General features: G+C 35.2%; 1 protein-coding gene across 4 annotated transcripts in view; it reads right to left on the bottom strand.

Annotated features, from left to right (window-relative positions):
- Positions 1–3,127: 3,127 nt before the first annotated feature.
- ZNF292 (zinc finger protein 292) overlaps positions 3,128–16,881 on the bottom strand; it is a 31,589-nt gene continuing 17,835 nt past the window's right edge. For 2 of the 4 annotated variants that reach the window (XM_058175494.1, XM_058175499.1), the window contains exons 6-8: positions 15,972–16,108; positions 12,565–12,706; positions 3,128–11,173 (exon numbers count right to left, since the gene is read on the bottom strand). In XM_058175494.1, the coding sequence (XP_058031477.1) occupies positions 4,061–11,173; positions 12,565–12,706; positions 15,972–16,108 (7,392 nt within the window). In that variant the 3' untranslated portion in view covers positions 3,128–4,060. Of the gene's footprint in view, positions 11,174–12,564; positions 12,707–14,002; positions 14,290–14,309; positions 14,365–15,971; positions 16,109–16,881 lie in introns of those variants that run through there. The other 2 variants (XM_058175518.1, XM_058175510.1) reach the window with 2 other exon arrangements.

The following is a 16,881-nucleotide window of genomic DNA, read 5'->3' on the forward strand; positions in this document are numbered from 1 at the left end:
CTCATGCAAATTTTTTACTGTAACAATTTACTTTTTACTACTCCTAACCCAGTTATCGTGATCAATTTAGAAAATAGGTTGTAAATAACTTTTGAAAATGTAGTAGCTTCCTTCCCATGACCCCTCCTTTCTTGTTGAACTCTGAATTCTTCCAAAATGACAATATGAAAGCATCCCAAATAATTCATGAGCCAGTTCCTTCCAAAACAGAAAACCTGTACTGAGCTATTCCCCAGTAGACTCTACTTCAGGGGTGTCAAACTCGCAGTCACATTGTCGTCACGTGACATATCACATCCCCCCCTTCGCTAAAACAGGGTGGCATGGCCGGCACATGATGAATTTGGCATGATGAGTTTGACACCTCTGTTCTACTTGGAGGGTCAAAACTGTACTTTATGGAAAGAACACAGCCTCTTCTTTTTACATGCATATTTTTACATTTATAGGTGTTCAGATATTAAAATAAATTTCTCCCAATACAGGCTTAGCTGAAACAATACAATTATTTTTTCAATCATTACTTCACCTTAATACATTTTTAATTATTGGAACATTAGTACTATTTAGGAGTTGCCAATAAAAGAAACAGACTTGATTTTTTTTGGCCATTTCTCAAGCTACCGATTTTGCACTTAATTTCTCTTTGCTATTAAATTCCAGGAAAACTAAAACCACAGAAGTTATTGCTGTAACATAAAAATAGCACCAAATATTTGTGTTATAGTTTGTGATATATATAAATATTCTGATTACTTTCTGTATAATATATACTTAAAAATTTGGGCACAATAAATTTAAGCAAGCAGCAGATAAACCTTTCCACATTTCAGATAATTTCCCTCACAGTTCTTCTATGGTATTCATGAATATTCAGATGAGATGTTTGTCACATAAATGTTAAATGGACGTTTGTACATAGGCTATTTAAGCACTCAATCCTGGTTCAAATCTATCTTGTCTCCCTCTCTAAAGAATGTTGGTATGTGTTGGAAATCAGCCTTCACCCAAGCAGATAAACTGTTATTTCCAAATCTGTTTTTCATTGGGCATGCACAGCGCAGAGGCGGTCTGTAGTTTCTTCACAATATTAAAAAACATGAGTGATACTAGGGGGAAAACATTATAAAAAAGCACATTTTAAGAGTCAAGCTTTGTGCAAGGTATCAGTTCCAATGGGAAACAGGCAAATATTTTTTTCTGGCTGAGACAGACACCCAGTTTTACTGGAAATTCTTAGATGACTTTTATTCGTATGCTACAATGATTTTTACAATATTCTGAAAAACAGCTCCAGATCCTCCTCAAAACATCTCTACTATTTGAAATGTTTTGTGAAGGCATTTCATTGTTATTGACCTAAATGCTGTAAACTATTGGGGTACAAAAGGATGAGGAACCTACTGATTGCCAATACAGTATTATTTACCTATGCTTTCTGTTTAGTTTCCCCTCTAGATTCCTGGTTAAACATACTAAATGCTGTGAGAGTCTTCATGGTAAACCTTAAAAGAGGGCTTTTTATTGAATAGCTGTAGACACTAGACAAGAAAGCCTGCAATAAAATGCCAAAAGGAATTTATAATTCAGGACAGAACCATATATATATATTTTAAAAGTTATAAAACCACCAAATCCTACATTTGCACCACTATTGGAAGAGAAAATTTTTTCCAGGAAAACCAATATGCATTCACCTATGGCACAAAAGCAAGCTTTGGCATTATCCTCATCTTATGATGTACAATATCAAAAGGCTGATAATTAAGTGTGTGTGTATATCTGTGTAGGGAATTCACAACATATAAACATTTAGAGCAGGGGTGTCAAACTCATGTCATCATGGCGGAACCACGTGATGTATTGGGACTTTTTTTCTCTTTTGCGAAACTGGGCATGGGCATGGCCAGCATGTGACGCGTCCGGCCCATGGGCCGGGAGTCTGACAGCCCTGCTTTAGAGGGATTCAGGTGTTAAGCATCTTCATGAAGCAATAAAAAAGAAGACTTCATAACGTATTCTGTGGCTGGTTTATACAGAGTGAAGTGAAATATCAGTGCATTTTGAAAAGAAGCAGTTTGCCAATATTTAGTGTTTACATTCAACTGCGCAAATAAAAAATGTTTAAAATATTTTAAAATGAGAACCTTAAAAGATAACATAGCCTTATTTTTCTTCCTTCAGGCTTTCATACCTATTCGATATTATATTACTTTTCTTATTTGCATTAGGCATATATTTTTATAAGAAAATTGTACTAATTATTTCATATTCATACAAGAAAACAGAAAGAGCCCTCAGTCTGAACTGGAATGTTTACTGCTGCTTTACAGGAGTACAGAGCACCAGCTTGTTAATAATGGTTAAAAGTATTGTATCAGAAACCAGGAGACTTGAATTTCAGTCCTGCCTTAGGCATGAGGCAAGCTGGGTGACTTTGGACCATTCCTTCTCTACCAGTCCCAAGAGGAAGGTAAAGGGCAAACCATTTCTGCAAATCTTGCAAAGGAAGGAAGTCAGGATTTAAGACTGACTCAAAGACAAAAAACAAAAAAAAAAAGCATGATTAGAATTAAATTTAGGAACATTTATGAGGCTTTCTTCTGTTCTGTTACACTGTGGAGTAAGGAAGAAGAAAAGTGATACTTTATCATTCCCAACAGTATATGAGAAACAATTTTGTATTTCTTTCTGTATCCTTCTGGGAAAGAAGACTATATGATACTAAAAAGTGGCCAATTTTTGATCTCAAAATATGACTCATATGGCAGGATGAGGGAGACACTGGCAGCTATAACTAAAGTTTTTTCTACTAAACATCATGCTCCATGTAGTTATTAACTAGTACATTAAAGGGGTTTAAAGAAACTAAAAGAAATTTAGTTCGGGTTGCAACTGGGAATAAAGAAACTGTCTTGTGTCTTTTGAAAATCTTCTATTTGAATAGCACTTTTACGTTTTAATGCTACCTTGAACACATATTGCAAATAAATATAAAGGTGGTAATTTCGAAATTCATTCTTTAGAAAGCACTGTCTACAAAGCAGTGCTATAGACATTACTATACACCAATCAAAATTTTCAAAAGGAAAAGGATTTTTGATAAGATAAAATGTAAAAAACAAGAAATGAAATGTGATTTTATTTAAGGCAATACTGGGCTACTTCACAAATCACCACCTCAAATATATACACTGCTCCACACTACTAATTTTCTAGCACATTCACGATGGATTGTTTAATACCAAATGGTGTTTAAATTTTCATTGCCAGCAAAGTATTTAAATTTTACATTTCCATCATTTTATGGAAGTGGAAGTTTTCGATCTGATTAAAAGCAATGCATAATGCAGTTGTAGGAAAACTTTTTGAGTTAGCTACATATAAATACTATCCAATAATATTGGACACTTGCAGTTACAAATACAACTGTGTCAGTATGTATTTTAACCATTTAAATGTGATCTGATAACTTTCTCTCCTATACACACAGTTTAGGCAAAATAAATTGGATATGGTAAACTCACCTATTGTAGTTTTTACTTCAAAAAGTTTTAAGTTTAAAAGAACATTTTAAAAACTGGATCACTTAGTTACAAATTAAAATTCTGAATATAAATGTGTCATTTAATATTTCAGACTTACAGACTGCCATTTGCAGCAAATGATTTACAATAATAAATATATACAAAAATGTATCTACAAATAAAAAGTACTGTTATATATGAGCAGTGACCCGGCGAAAGATACCACAGACAATTCACAAAGATTTCAGTCATGGAAAAGGACAAATTTTGATAAAAAATTGAGGTTTTGTTCAATTATTTACAAAACTGAAACAATGATTCTGTTCCAAGTCCCATAGGGATAAAAAATAAATTTACATGACAACTGTCATGAACTTACTAGGTTAAATCACTTCAAAAAAACAAAACAAAACAAAAACAAAAAACACTTTAAGAAATAGCATCATGCTCAATGGCTTCCTACTCAAAATAAAAAAAATGTGGTACAGATATACATTAATGATCAGAACAAGGAGCCCGCTCATATTACCTGATTATTTTGTAACCTCTAGTTTAGCTTCCCAATGTCCATCAAGTCTTATTAGACTGACAATAGGTTTCATTTCCTGAAGCTGCTTCAATACACGCTCAGTGCAATCTTTAAAAGTCTTATCTAAAACTATTTTTACAGTACCACTACACTGAAATTGTGATGGATTAACAAACTGTACACGTGTTTCACTTTCTGAACATGATCGTGTTCTCACAACAGAGTTCTTTTCATTAGACTTTCTTGCGTTAGAATGAGAACGTTTCCTGGTTCCACAATTATTATAACCCCCCCTTTCTGTGTTTTTCTTCTGCTTCACTGCAGATTCTTCAAGGAACTTGAGGAAAGATACTTCAAATCCCATGGGCTTAAATGAACTCCAATCAAAAGTCGAAGACTGTTCTTCAACAGTTTGAATAGCAACAGCACTTTCTTGTTCCCTATGCACACTGCTTAATTCAACAGCCAAGATTTCTTCCTGCTTTTCAACTTTTCTCTTTTTACTTTGGGATATATTTTTTTCTTTGTTTACTCTTTTAAAATTACTGCTTATGCTTTGCTTTTCTGAAAGAGAAGAACTAGTTTCCTGACAGTCATTATTTACACCAGGAGAGGCCTTTACATGGTTTTCTGAACTTGCTAGATCCTCATTAATAAGTTTGGTAATAAACAGTTCTGCAAGCTCATCCACTTCATCCTTCTCAGTCTTTTCTGGTTCTTTTGGCATCACCAGTGGAGACAGTCTCAAGTCCTCACAAGTGTCTGGCAAGGGCGGCTGCACTTCTTTTACTTCACAAACCTTGTCCTCAGTTGCTTCGTTTTGCGAGAAAACCTCTTTTCCGGAAGGTCTTGCATGCTTACTTGAGACAATCAAGAGATCCCGATGTTGTAAAGTAAATGCTTTAGATAATTTATGACATTTATAGTGCCGAATTACATTATTCTCACTTGTAACAACTGATGAACAACCTTTTATCATACATGGATATTGTACAATAAATTTGTTACTGCATTCAGATAAAGCATCATCTTTTGCCTTTACTGAATAAATATACTTTCCACATTTTAAAGAATATGTCTGATTTCCATCAATTTGCCCTAGTTGGAAGTTTCTGTCTTCTACATTTATTGCTTTTCTTCGCTTGGCTCTAAACGATATCCTGTTTCCATTTTTTCCTGTCCTGTATTTTAATCCTTTGTATTTAATTTTCATTACTTTCTCCTGATTAGCTTTAATTGATATATTTTCCTGACCTGGTGTTAGGAATCGCCTAGGTCTTATTAAATGATCTTTATGCCTATCATTGTGTTTATTAAAAATGTGTCTTAGAAGATTAGATCTTGTTGCATAAATACGATCGCAACCTTCACAATCACATTTGTACATGCAATCTTCTGTTTTGCTCTGCTTTATTTTTATGTCATGATCTGTCTCAAGGTGAGTAATATAATTAACATATGTTGTAAATGATGATTTACATTCAGATTGATCACAGAGGAATCTTCCAACATCCAAGGATGACTTCATTCTGCTAATTTCTTCAGGAGTCATCTCATGAAGTTTCATATAGTGTTGAAAAAGACTAGTAACTTCTTGAAATATCCTAGAGCAATTTCTTACTTCACATCTGAATTCTTTCACAGTTTCAGTCGCATCACTCTCTTCTTCCTTACTAGCCTCTTCTTCTTTACTCGGTTCACTTTCTTCTTCTGCCTCCAAAGAGAATAATGGTAGGTCAGATTTATGTACAGCTTGATAGTGCAGAATCAAATTCTGTTGTATTGTAAAAGCTGCAAAACAACCTTGATGCACACACTTGTAAGGTCTATAAGGATTATAACTAGTGGGCAATTCCAAAGGCTTGGGAATTGGCTTTTTGTTCTTTTTTTCTTCTTCTTTCCTATGCCTTCTGATCTTACGTAATTTGGGCTGCACTTGATTATTATTAAGTATGGATATATTATGAATTTCCAGAGAAACTGGAATTATTTGGGAGGGTTTTTCTAATTTTTCAGATTTATCAGAAGTATTTTCTGGTATTGCTGCTTCTGGTATCAATCTTTCTGGAACCTTCATAGATTCCATGACTGGTTCTTTCTTTAGATCAAGCTCCTTAGTCAAGTGCGACTCTTGTTTACTTTCTATTAACACATATGGCATGTTTCTGACTTCATTAGGTCTTGGTAACACATTTAGGGTTTTGCTTTGGGATCGTCGTCCATAAGGCCTTTTTAGTTTTAATTTTACCATTTCTTCTGTTGTAAAATGATGTACCAGCTGGCAGTGCGCCCGGAGGTTAGAATTTCTTGTAAAGGTTTTGGGACAGTTAGCAACCACACATTTAAATGGAGCATACTTTAACTGGTGTTTCTTAATTTCAAGAATCATTTCTGCAGTGTACTGATGTATTTTGCTATAGTGCTTAAATAATGCATCCTTTGTCATGGCACTATAATTACAACCTGCAGCCTGGCAAGTAAATGGCTTATGAACTTTTTCAACAAACATTGGATGTGTTTCTGAAGTTGTCTGGACAAGAGATGTTGTCTCAGGTGTTACACCTGGAATAAGGACTTGTGGCATTAATGTATTTGCTGGAAGACAATGAGTTATATTATCTAGTACTTGATTTGATGTTTCACTTTCTAAATTCAGCTTTTTCAAGCCTTCTAAAATTTCCATAAGTTGAAAATCATCTTTATGAGAGGCTTCAGCAAGGGCGATATTCTGTGTATGTGTTATACATTGAGTAGAATTAGGTTTAGGGAGTTGTGCAGGATTTTCAAAAACACATTGAGCAGTATCGTTTTGTGGGCTTCGTATTGCTTCAATGGATATCTCTTGAATTTCACTTTTAACTTCTATCTTCTGAGAATTCATAGCTGTTTTAATTATTTCAAGGGTTTTTTCAAAGTTCTGAACAATGTTATCATTTGAAATCTCAAAACTGGACTTCTCTGGAATGCAACATTCCAGAGTAACCCGAGAATCACCATTTTCATTTTTCAATGGCAAGGGAACGATTTCTACATGATTTTCACTTGACTTTAAGTTTTCTTTGATATCTGCTGTTAATCCACTGTTAACGTTACTTAATTTCTTTGTAAGATTTTCCACTAATCCTTGTGTTTCACTATTTGCTATTATATTTGACTGAAAATTTTCTGCTGTTGCTTGCATATTCTGTTCGACATTTCTAGTGATAAGCCCTAAACCTGCTAAATCATTAACTACCAACTTTTGTGGAATGTGAGGTACAACCAATGGGACAGGTGTTTTCTTCTTTTTCTTTGAACCACTATTCTCTTTTTTAGTTAAACTACATACTTCTGAATTTTTGATGCTACTTATGACTGAAACACGTGGAAGACTGTTTCCCAAATTATGTGTTGTGGCAGCAGAATTAGGAACCAGATGAGGGCACAAGCCATTTTCAATAGTCTTAAGTATTAAATCATCTGAAAACACAGGTAAACTGTTGCATTCTTCTGATGAAATTTTGGTGTTAAGTGTTCTGTTTTGGTCTGTGAGCAAGGTAGATGGGTTGCAACTTGTTGGTAATGAAGGTGATATGCCTGGATTTGGTAAAACTGTTGTATTTATTTGTGTGGTGCTAGTAACACAGTTGGTAGTAATTATATGTGGTAATGTATCTGCAGAATCAAAAGTGCTTGGAATTCCTGCAGTTTCCAAAGCTTGTTTGATAATTTCATTTCCTTCATCATTTTCATTTGGATTAAAACTTGTCATGTTCGTCCGTGGAAATAAATTCTGCAAAATGGCAGTTGGCCGATTTTCATTAGCAAGCAGCTGTAGAAATGATGGTTCCTTAAAACATGCATCTGGATTGTAAGTTGACTCCTGTTGCTGCTGTAAGCTTAAAGCATTTGAAGAAAGAATCATACTTGCAAGTAGGGAGGATTGTCCATTAAGCTGGAGAACTTCAGGGGAAATTTCAGATTCATCCAAAGGTTTGCAATAAGATCGTTTAGACAGATGACCACCAAGTGATCTAGGATTGGAAAAAACCCTGTAACATCTACTACAAATAAATTTGCCATCCCTGATAATTGCTGGCCATTTTGCTCGCTTATTATGCTTTGGCTTTTTGTCTTTTCCATCTGTACCTCGCCTACGATCCTTTTTCGTTTTTTCTGATATAAGAGGCTGGGGAGTGGTTTCACCGAAGTGACTTTCGTTATTTATTTGTGAAGGAAAGAGTATGTCAACACTTTCCTCTTTTGAAAAAGAATTTGTATTTCCTTCTAGTTGGGAGGAAAAATGATTGGCGTTCTCCATTTGTGAGAAGACAGAACTTGGACTATTGTGAGCTGGGGAAGGAAAAAGAGAAATGAGCCCATTTTCTGCTGGTAAAGGAAGAAAAGGATCAGAACCACTGTCGATGTTCAAAGGCATAACTGGCTTCTCTAAATCATCCATCTGTGAAGGTAAAGTTGCACTGGACATACTTGCCAACTGAGAGCTTAAAGCATTTTCTGATTCATTTTTAATATGAGAAGGGAGACCAACATTTTCCACTATTGGTAATAGTGAGTTAGTTGTATTCTCCAAACGTGTTGGAAAAAGAACATTTGACAGTTGCTGCAGCTGACTTGTACAAGTAGGATTTAAGGTGGTTTTGGTTTGTTGAGGAAAAGCATCAATAGCAGGAGTAGATACTTGTGATGGTAAAAAGTAAACTGGTTTGTTGTCATTTGGCTGGTTTTGCAAACTTATTTTTTTACTCTTCTTATTCTTCCACTGCATTTTAAATTCAGCATATTGATCAGGATGTGATGTCTTCATATGCTTTCCAATACTCTGAGAAGAATTGTAGATTCGCGTACATCCTTCAACCTGGCAAGTAAACCTCTGAACTGGAGCTGCCAATGGTACAATAGGTAAAAAAGCAGTGCCTACAATGTTCTGGGTAGAAGCAAGTGGAATTTCTCCTAAATTTTTCAGAGGCTGATTATAGAGATTAACAGCTGGCCTAACACTTTCTTCAAGCTGAGGCTTTGGAGAGAGCAAATTCTGACACTCCAACTGATTTTGCGTGCTGAAGGACATATGGCTACTCTTTTTTTCTTGACTTTTTGTTGCAAGAGCATCAGGTTCAAGCTTTGCTGAGTCTGTGGAAATGGTTTGAGGCTCACCAACACAACCATCCTCCTTCCCTTCATGGAAAACAGAAAGGTCACTGCAAGTATCTTCAACTGTTGAGCAAAACGGATGGATGACAGATGCACCAACATCTATGGCAGTATTTACAGCAGGCAGTTTTCCTTTTTTTGCCATGTTCTCTCGAATTTTTTGGCCTAGAAGAGGTATCAAAACATTGCTGGCTGGACCTAATGATCCTGTCCTTGCTGCAGTAGTCAAATGTTGTTCCCCACTATGAACGGAGATTGAATTAGGCTGCTCCAGTACATTGGTCGATTGTTTCGTATTTTCAGACTCAAGTGATTCATCATGGATCTCATCTGTGACATAATCTTCTACTTTGGCACAGTTATTTACATTATTGTCAGGTGGTAGCACCAGCGTCTCTTCTGGATGGACTTCTTCATTATTTTCATTATTTTCTAAACTCTGAGAACAGCTACCATCACCATCAGATGGTAATATTTTTTCAGATTTAGTGTGATCTTCAATATGCTTTTCTAATTCATTCTGTGAGTGATAAACTTTCCCACAACCTGCAAGTTTGCAGGTGAAAGTATTATAGTGCTGAGCTTCATGATCATAAAGCAAATATGCTTCTGAAAATACTCTCCCGCATTTGGGAAACATGCATCGTGCCCTAAAGACTGGGTGTTCTTTTCTGTGACTCAAAAGTTCAGCATAACTGTTAAAGCTAGCCTTACACTTAATCTGTATACAAATATAAGGTTTGATACCACAGTGCATTTGTAAATGATCATTAAGATGGGTAACACTTACAAAATGTCGTCTACAGTACTGGCAAATTACTTTTTTGCTCTGCATTTCAAGAAAGCGTTTAGCTTCTTCATTATCTCTGTGACCTTTTACATGGGCAATCAAATTCTTGAAGTATTTAAAGCCTTTTTTACACAAGGTAACAGGGCAAGTAAACTCATTGACAGGCAATGGCTTTTGAACTGGAATTACTTCTGGAATGTAAGGTTTGTCTTTGTCATAATTTTCATCATCTGAGCCATCGTTGTCATTAAAAACAATGAAGTCTGCCGCATAAAGACTGTTCTTTTTTATGTGTCGTTGTTCTTGCTTTACTAAGGTATTGTTCTTTCTGTTTATACCAGTGGTTGCTGTTTTGGGTGGCCTTCCTAATTTTCTCAGTGGTTTCATTGCAGCTAGTCTTTCCTTACTGGATTTCTTAACATGTAGCGTTACATGAGGAACAAAAGTTTCTTTAGAATTAAAATTTTGTGCACATATTGGACAACTATAAATCCCATCCTTGTAGTGTTTCTGTGCATGCCTGACTATTCTATGTCCAAGAAATTCCTTATCACACAGCACACAATATTGCATGTATGCTTGCCAGTTCCTGAACCTAGCAGATATGAATCCCCTCTCCCTTAATTTTTTAATTTCTCTGTTTTTCTGTTTCTTATCTCTAATGCCTCTGAGCAAGTTTGTAGCTTCATCGAAACATCCAGAAAGCCCATTTGCTGAAGTGTCTTTGTTCTCATCTTGACAGTCCTCTACCTTTTCATGCATTTCACTATCATTCAGTTCATCTATTGAAGATACAATTGATGCCTCTTCTCCCATCAATGCTAAACACTGACGTTTTAGCATTTTCCAGTCCCAAAATTCTGGATCAAAAGGCCACTGAGTTTTTAATACAAGTAAAAGCTCACAGCGTAATGAATTTGGAATTGGAAGGTTTTCTTCATCATATTTCTGGTCAGGCTGATTATACAACATTTCTACGGCATAATATGCATCCACAGTAGGTTCAAGAAGAAATTCACTTAGTTGGCAAGCACGTTTAACTTCTAAATCATCAGGCAATAAGCAAGATATTGTCTTGCAAATGGAAATTTTGACTTCTGTATTCTCACTAGCCTCCAAGCGTAATGCTTTCACACAAAGTTCAATACAGGTTGCAAGACCAGCAGCATCAATCTGTAGAGCAAAAAAAAAATTATATTGTAAATGTAATGCTAGTTCCTAAATATCTAAATGCATGCATGCTTAGATTTTGATTTCAATTAATTCTGCATTAATTAACTATAACATTAGGAATTCCCAGTGTTAATTACCTCAAAGGGGCAAATGCTAATTTCAGATTTTCATTTCTTTGGGATTCATACTCATTCTAAGAAATACCTTTAATTTTTATGTAAAACATTAACTTGGTTATAAGAAATATGCATTTCAGCAAGGTCTTTGGTTTATCAACAATATTCCATTTATGCAATGCATCACTATGAGGAAATGTCAACTTGAGATTGACTCAGTAGTCAGTAATAATTGATTAAGGTAAACTCCACTCTTGAAAACCTATTCATCTCACAGGGTTGTTGTGGGGAAAATAGGAGAAAGAAGGTATGTTGGATATGTTTGCTGCCTTGAGTTATTTGTAAAAATAATAAAGGCAGGATACACATAAACAAAGAGAAAAATAAATTGTTTCCAAAAAAATGCAAGGAGAAATGTATTTATGCAATAGAAGATTGCTACTGAAATATGCCCAATGGAATGGGAATACAATATTTAATTTAAGTCAGTGCTTCCCAAACTCGGGTAAATTGTCTAAATTTGAGTAAAAATGGTTTTTCTTTGGGCCCATTATTCATCACAACTGGGACATTTAAGCTGACTTAAAGATTATCATTTGTACTAAAATAGATTTGAAAATCTCCCAAATTATTCCTATTAAGATAAAATTGATGAAATTACCAATAGATAATTTATCATTCAAATATCATTTAATGGTATTGTTTTTATATCACAGATAGTCCTCAATTAAGACCATTCATTCAATGACTGTTCAGAGTCACTGAACAGAAGTTATTTATGACTGGTTTGATAAGACTTTTTGATAAATGGTTTGAATAATGAAGGAAAAGGTTTGGGCAGCATTCGTTTAAGTAAACAACCTGAGGCATAACACTGGCATTCCATCTCAGAGTCCACTTAGTTTACTTCCTGTAAAAAGTTGACAAGTACATTTTTCACCATAGAAATATTGGAATTTATGGATTGTGAAAGAAAAAAGTAATAAAGCAGCCACACAGAAGACAATTATCAAATTTGCTATTTCAACAAAAGATTTTTCTGAAGTTGTCCAAAGGTCCCTAGTTATATCTTCCATCTACTGTAATTGCTAAAATAATTTTTTTAAAGAATACTATCTTAAGAGACCTTAACACATTAAAAGAAACTAACATCTTCCTATTTGATAAGACCTTCTTATCTAACTTCATGTGGGATCTTAATATTCAATGTGATTTCAATTGGCAGATTTTATTTTAATTTCACACCGTGATAAAAATAATCTCACACATATTTACCTCAGAATTTATTACTTTAATCAGGAAGAAAATGTGGTACACAGTCTTTGTTAATACAGATAGTTGACGGCATCTCTCCAAATATATTTGTATAGAAGGTTCTACCCTTTGCTGTAGTTTACTCCAGAAGAGAGTCAGTTCCCTGAAAATAGAATTTTACCAAAAAATTAACTGTATTAATACTGAAATAACACAGAATTAGTTTATCAAACTAATTTCAATTGCTGGGAAGACAGGGGTACAAGAGGAATGCCACAGTACTATTACATGCTATTATTTATTACCACTAAATGCCACTTTTCAGAAAAATAAGTTTATTTTTTAAAATCACATCCAACACACAGAATAATGTCTATGGGATCCTTTGTCTAGTCACCAGTTTGGTAGTGGAGTCATTCATGTCTTGTATTGGGGGACTTTAAGCTCCCTGCAGTTGGGCCATGTCTAATAAAGTCCAATTTAGGATCTCTATAGTAACAATGGACTTGCCCAAGGTAATCTTGGCTCCAACGTATATAGGCAGTCAAGTTAGACCTTGTCGCTACCTCAAAACATTTATTATATAAGATGGATCTGAAGAGTACTATCATCTTTTCTCTGCCATTGTCAAACCACTTTCTCATCCAAATGCAACTTTTTCTGACACTTTATCAGGCAAATTGGTTGAGGATCTGGTCTGTAACAAGTAAGAGGCAGCACTTAGGTTGTTGGTAAAATGGCCATTCTCTATTGGCCAATCCCAGAGGGCTCCTTCCAGAAGACCTCTGGAAGATGAAGCAATAGAAATGCTGCTTGACGTACAAGTGGACAGCAACAAAGAGGGAATCTGACTGAACACAGATACCTGCCCAGTTCTAACCTATTCCAACAATAAAGTTGGTAAGTTGTGAATCAGCAGTCCTTTTGCAGGTGATTAACTCTCTTTAGTATTAAGAGCTACCCAGCAGAGTTATCAATGAGCCATTGGAATTAGTTAGGACATTTTGCTTGAATTCACTCGGGTGGGGTCTTTGTAATAACTGGGGCACTGTCCTGAGCCATTACCTAGGATTCTTTCTGGCATGTAATTTTCTAAAAAGTGGGCACAGTGCTCCTTCAGTTATCTAATTACCTGTCCTTTGGGCAGCTGGCGGGAAGGATAGTTTCTAAGATCTAGGAGGCTGTAAATTCCTCACTAGGAAGGGAGCAAGGCCAGCAGCCCTTAAAGGTATACTGGTAATGTTCTTCCTCAACAGGCCCTTCTTGGATCTGAAGACATCAGGAGACTATTGCTTGATTTCCAACCTTCTCTTTTTCACACAGGTTATTGAGACAATTACAGAGTGACTTAGACTAAATTTATTATCTGGATCTTAACAGTTAGGGTTCAGACCCAGGCATGGGGCAGATACATTCTTGGTGGATCATCTTCATTAAATATCTGGATGGGGTAGAATACCTGTCCTGGTCACTTTGCATCTCCAAACCACCTTCACTAGTGCTGACAATGGTATTCTTCTGGACTTTCTAAAGGGGTTGAGGATTGGAGGCATTCCTCTTTTTTTAGCACTGTAGTTTCACTCCTTTCCTGGTGGAAGGTTCCAGTTGTTGGTAATAGGGGAATAGAGTTGGTTGATCCCTGGTGGAACGCTGCAAGAATTAGTTCACTCCCTTCTATTATTTGATATCTACATAAAGTCCCTAGGGAGGTTATCTGGCAGTGTGAGGTCTGGTATCATTAGCATATTGATGATATCCAGTTTTACCTGAAGACCCCTAGCAGCACTACAGTTGCAGTTGAAATCTCTCCTGAAGATTGTGACAGTCTGAATGGGATAGAATAGATTAAAATTCAACTCCAGCAAGACAAAGTTATTGCTTGTACACTAGGGCTCTCCTAGAATCACCAGTAATGATTCTGGATGGGGTTGCATAACTTGCATTACTCTAAAGAAGTAATAGATACTTCAGATGAGCAGATCACAGCCTTATCTAGGACATGAAAACTTTGTTATGATGGCTCATGCTCTCTTCACCACAAACTGAGACTGCTGTAATGCATTCTACATAGCACACCTTTAAAGACTTGTGGGAAGTTTTAATTGGCAGAAAATGCAATGGCCTGGTTGCTCACTAGCAATATTTGGTAGGATAATATTATGTCTTGCAGGCCCTGCACTGGCTCCCTGTTAACTTCTCAGTACAATTTAAATCAATGATATTAATGAATACAGCTTTTAGGACTTGGCCTTAAGGTACTTGTAGGATCATCTCTCTCCACTGGAGTTACCCTAGTCAATGTTATTGTGCCAGGAGAAACACAAAGTGTTTTCCACTTTGGGGTCAAAACTCACAATAACTATTTTTCTGTAATGGGCTATGGAATGATTTCTCATTAGAGGTTCATTTAGTTCAGACATGAAACAGAAGCAGAAGACAGAACTCTATTGAAGGCCACTTGGGGTAGGATGCCACCTAATGACTGTTAGTGGGTTTAGGTATATTTTTTGTACTGCTATGCATTTTGTGTTTTATTCTCACTTTAGATCACTGAGGTGTCTGTTCAGATTGCAGTAGGATCGAAATTTGAAATATTTTTTCTGAGGGCATTCTACTACTCATTAAGAGAAGAATGAATTCCAGGGTCACCTTATGGGATATAAATTTAATAAAGAAATAAAATTAATAGATGAAACACCTTATGCATTTTGGCAGAATACTTCAAAATGAAGAATACTCTTGGTGAAATTATGGTGCTCTTTGCTCTAAATTACTAAAGATGACCATGAGGAAAAAAAATCTAATTTTTGCGTTTGTTAAAGGGATGAAATATTGTTCATCTAAATTCTTCCTGAGGCTGGAGTTGAGCTAAAAAATAAAGAAACCTACAAATCATACCTCATTACTACTGTTCAAGCATTATTTATGCTTTTCAGTGGATAAAACATCCTGAAATGTTAAATAATTCAACATTTTCAAACTTAACATTTTTAAATACTAAAAGTAAAATTTCAAACGTTACCCTAGAAGAATGGGAGATTTTAATGTTAACTGTGTTCTAATATAAGTTTATGTTTATTTTTAAAAAACTGATTATTACCAACAAATGATAATAAAAATATACTGAAACAAGATTTTATAACCACGCAATAAGATGCCATGAAATGCAGAAAGGATTATAAAAGTCATGTCTGCAACATGTATTTATAGAACATTAATTTTTTAATGAAAAAAGACCCCCAGAAACTGATGTTTTGAAGACTTTAAAATTAATGATGCTATGTAATAATCAATATGCTACATGACCTTTAATTTTTTTTAAAAAAATAACATCAAGTGCATTAGTTATCTGGTGATAAAAGTCTTTATTTTACTGTTAAATGTGACACATGCTGACCACAACAGAGTTCAAACAGACTTGAGCCTACCATGCACAATACATCTCTCCTTGCTGTAGCTGCCGAGATAAGAATGCTGCACACAGAATCAGAGCACTCTTTTCATCCCCTTCTGATTCTAAGTTACAGATCATTTCTAAAGCATCTTTACAGTCTATATCTGCAATCTGTAGGACAAGACAAATCATGATCAATAAAACCTTTATTTTCAAATGAACAACAATTTGATAATAACATTTCAAAATGCTGGAAACTTTCAAAAACAAATGGGTTGGATCTTAACAACTAAAATTAAATACTAATTGAATCTTCCTATTACACATTTGTTAATTCTCCTTTTCTTCCATATTAATATTGTTCATTTCTAATAACCGTAGAATGTTTTTAGGCAACTGTCAACCCTTTCAGGGCGCACATGAAACCTTGGTGTTTTAGATCATGTCCCAACGTTTGAAGTAAAACCAGAGTTATTTTTCAAAAATAAAACAAATTCTTATATATTAAATCTATTACCCAAACTGTGATTCTATGCATATTGTGAAAGAAAGAAAAAAAGAAAGAGAATATGTCTTCCAGTCAGACTTGACTCCTAGTGACCACTTGGAGTATTCCCTAATTTTCTTAGCAAGGTATTTTGCAACTGATTTGCTATTGCCTGCTTCCTAAGGTTGAGAAAGGGTGACTGGCCCTAGGTCATCCAGCTGGCTTTGCACCTAAGGTTATCACTATAACTCATAGTCACCCACTTACTAGACTTTCCACCTAGTGCAATAGCTACCTCAATTACTTCATATCTCAGGTACTGCTGCAGAAAACCATACCCAGAATTATCATTTATTATTTCAATATTTTAAAAAATAAGTAGAAATAGACTTTGACTTAGGACTGTTTGCTTAACAATGATTCAAAGTTATGACAGTCTTGGCTAAGTGACTTATAA

Source organism: Ahaetulla prasina, chromosome 1, assembly GCF_028640845.1.
Source record: "Ahaetulla prasina isolate Xishuangbanna chromosome 1, ASM2864084v1, whole genome shotgun sequence".
In the NCBI taxonomy this organism is placed as follows: Eukaryota; Metazoa; Chordata; class Lepidosauria; order Squamata; family Colubridae; genus Ahaetulla; species Ahaetulla prasina.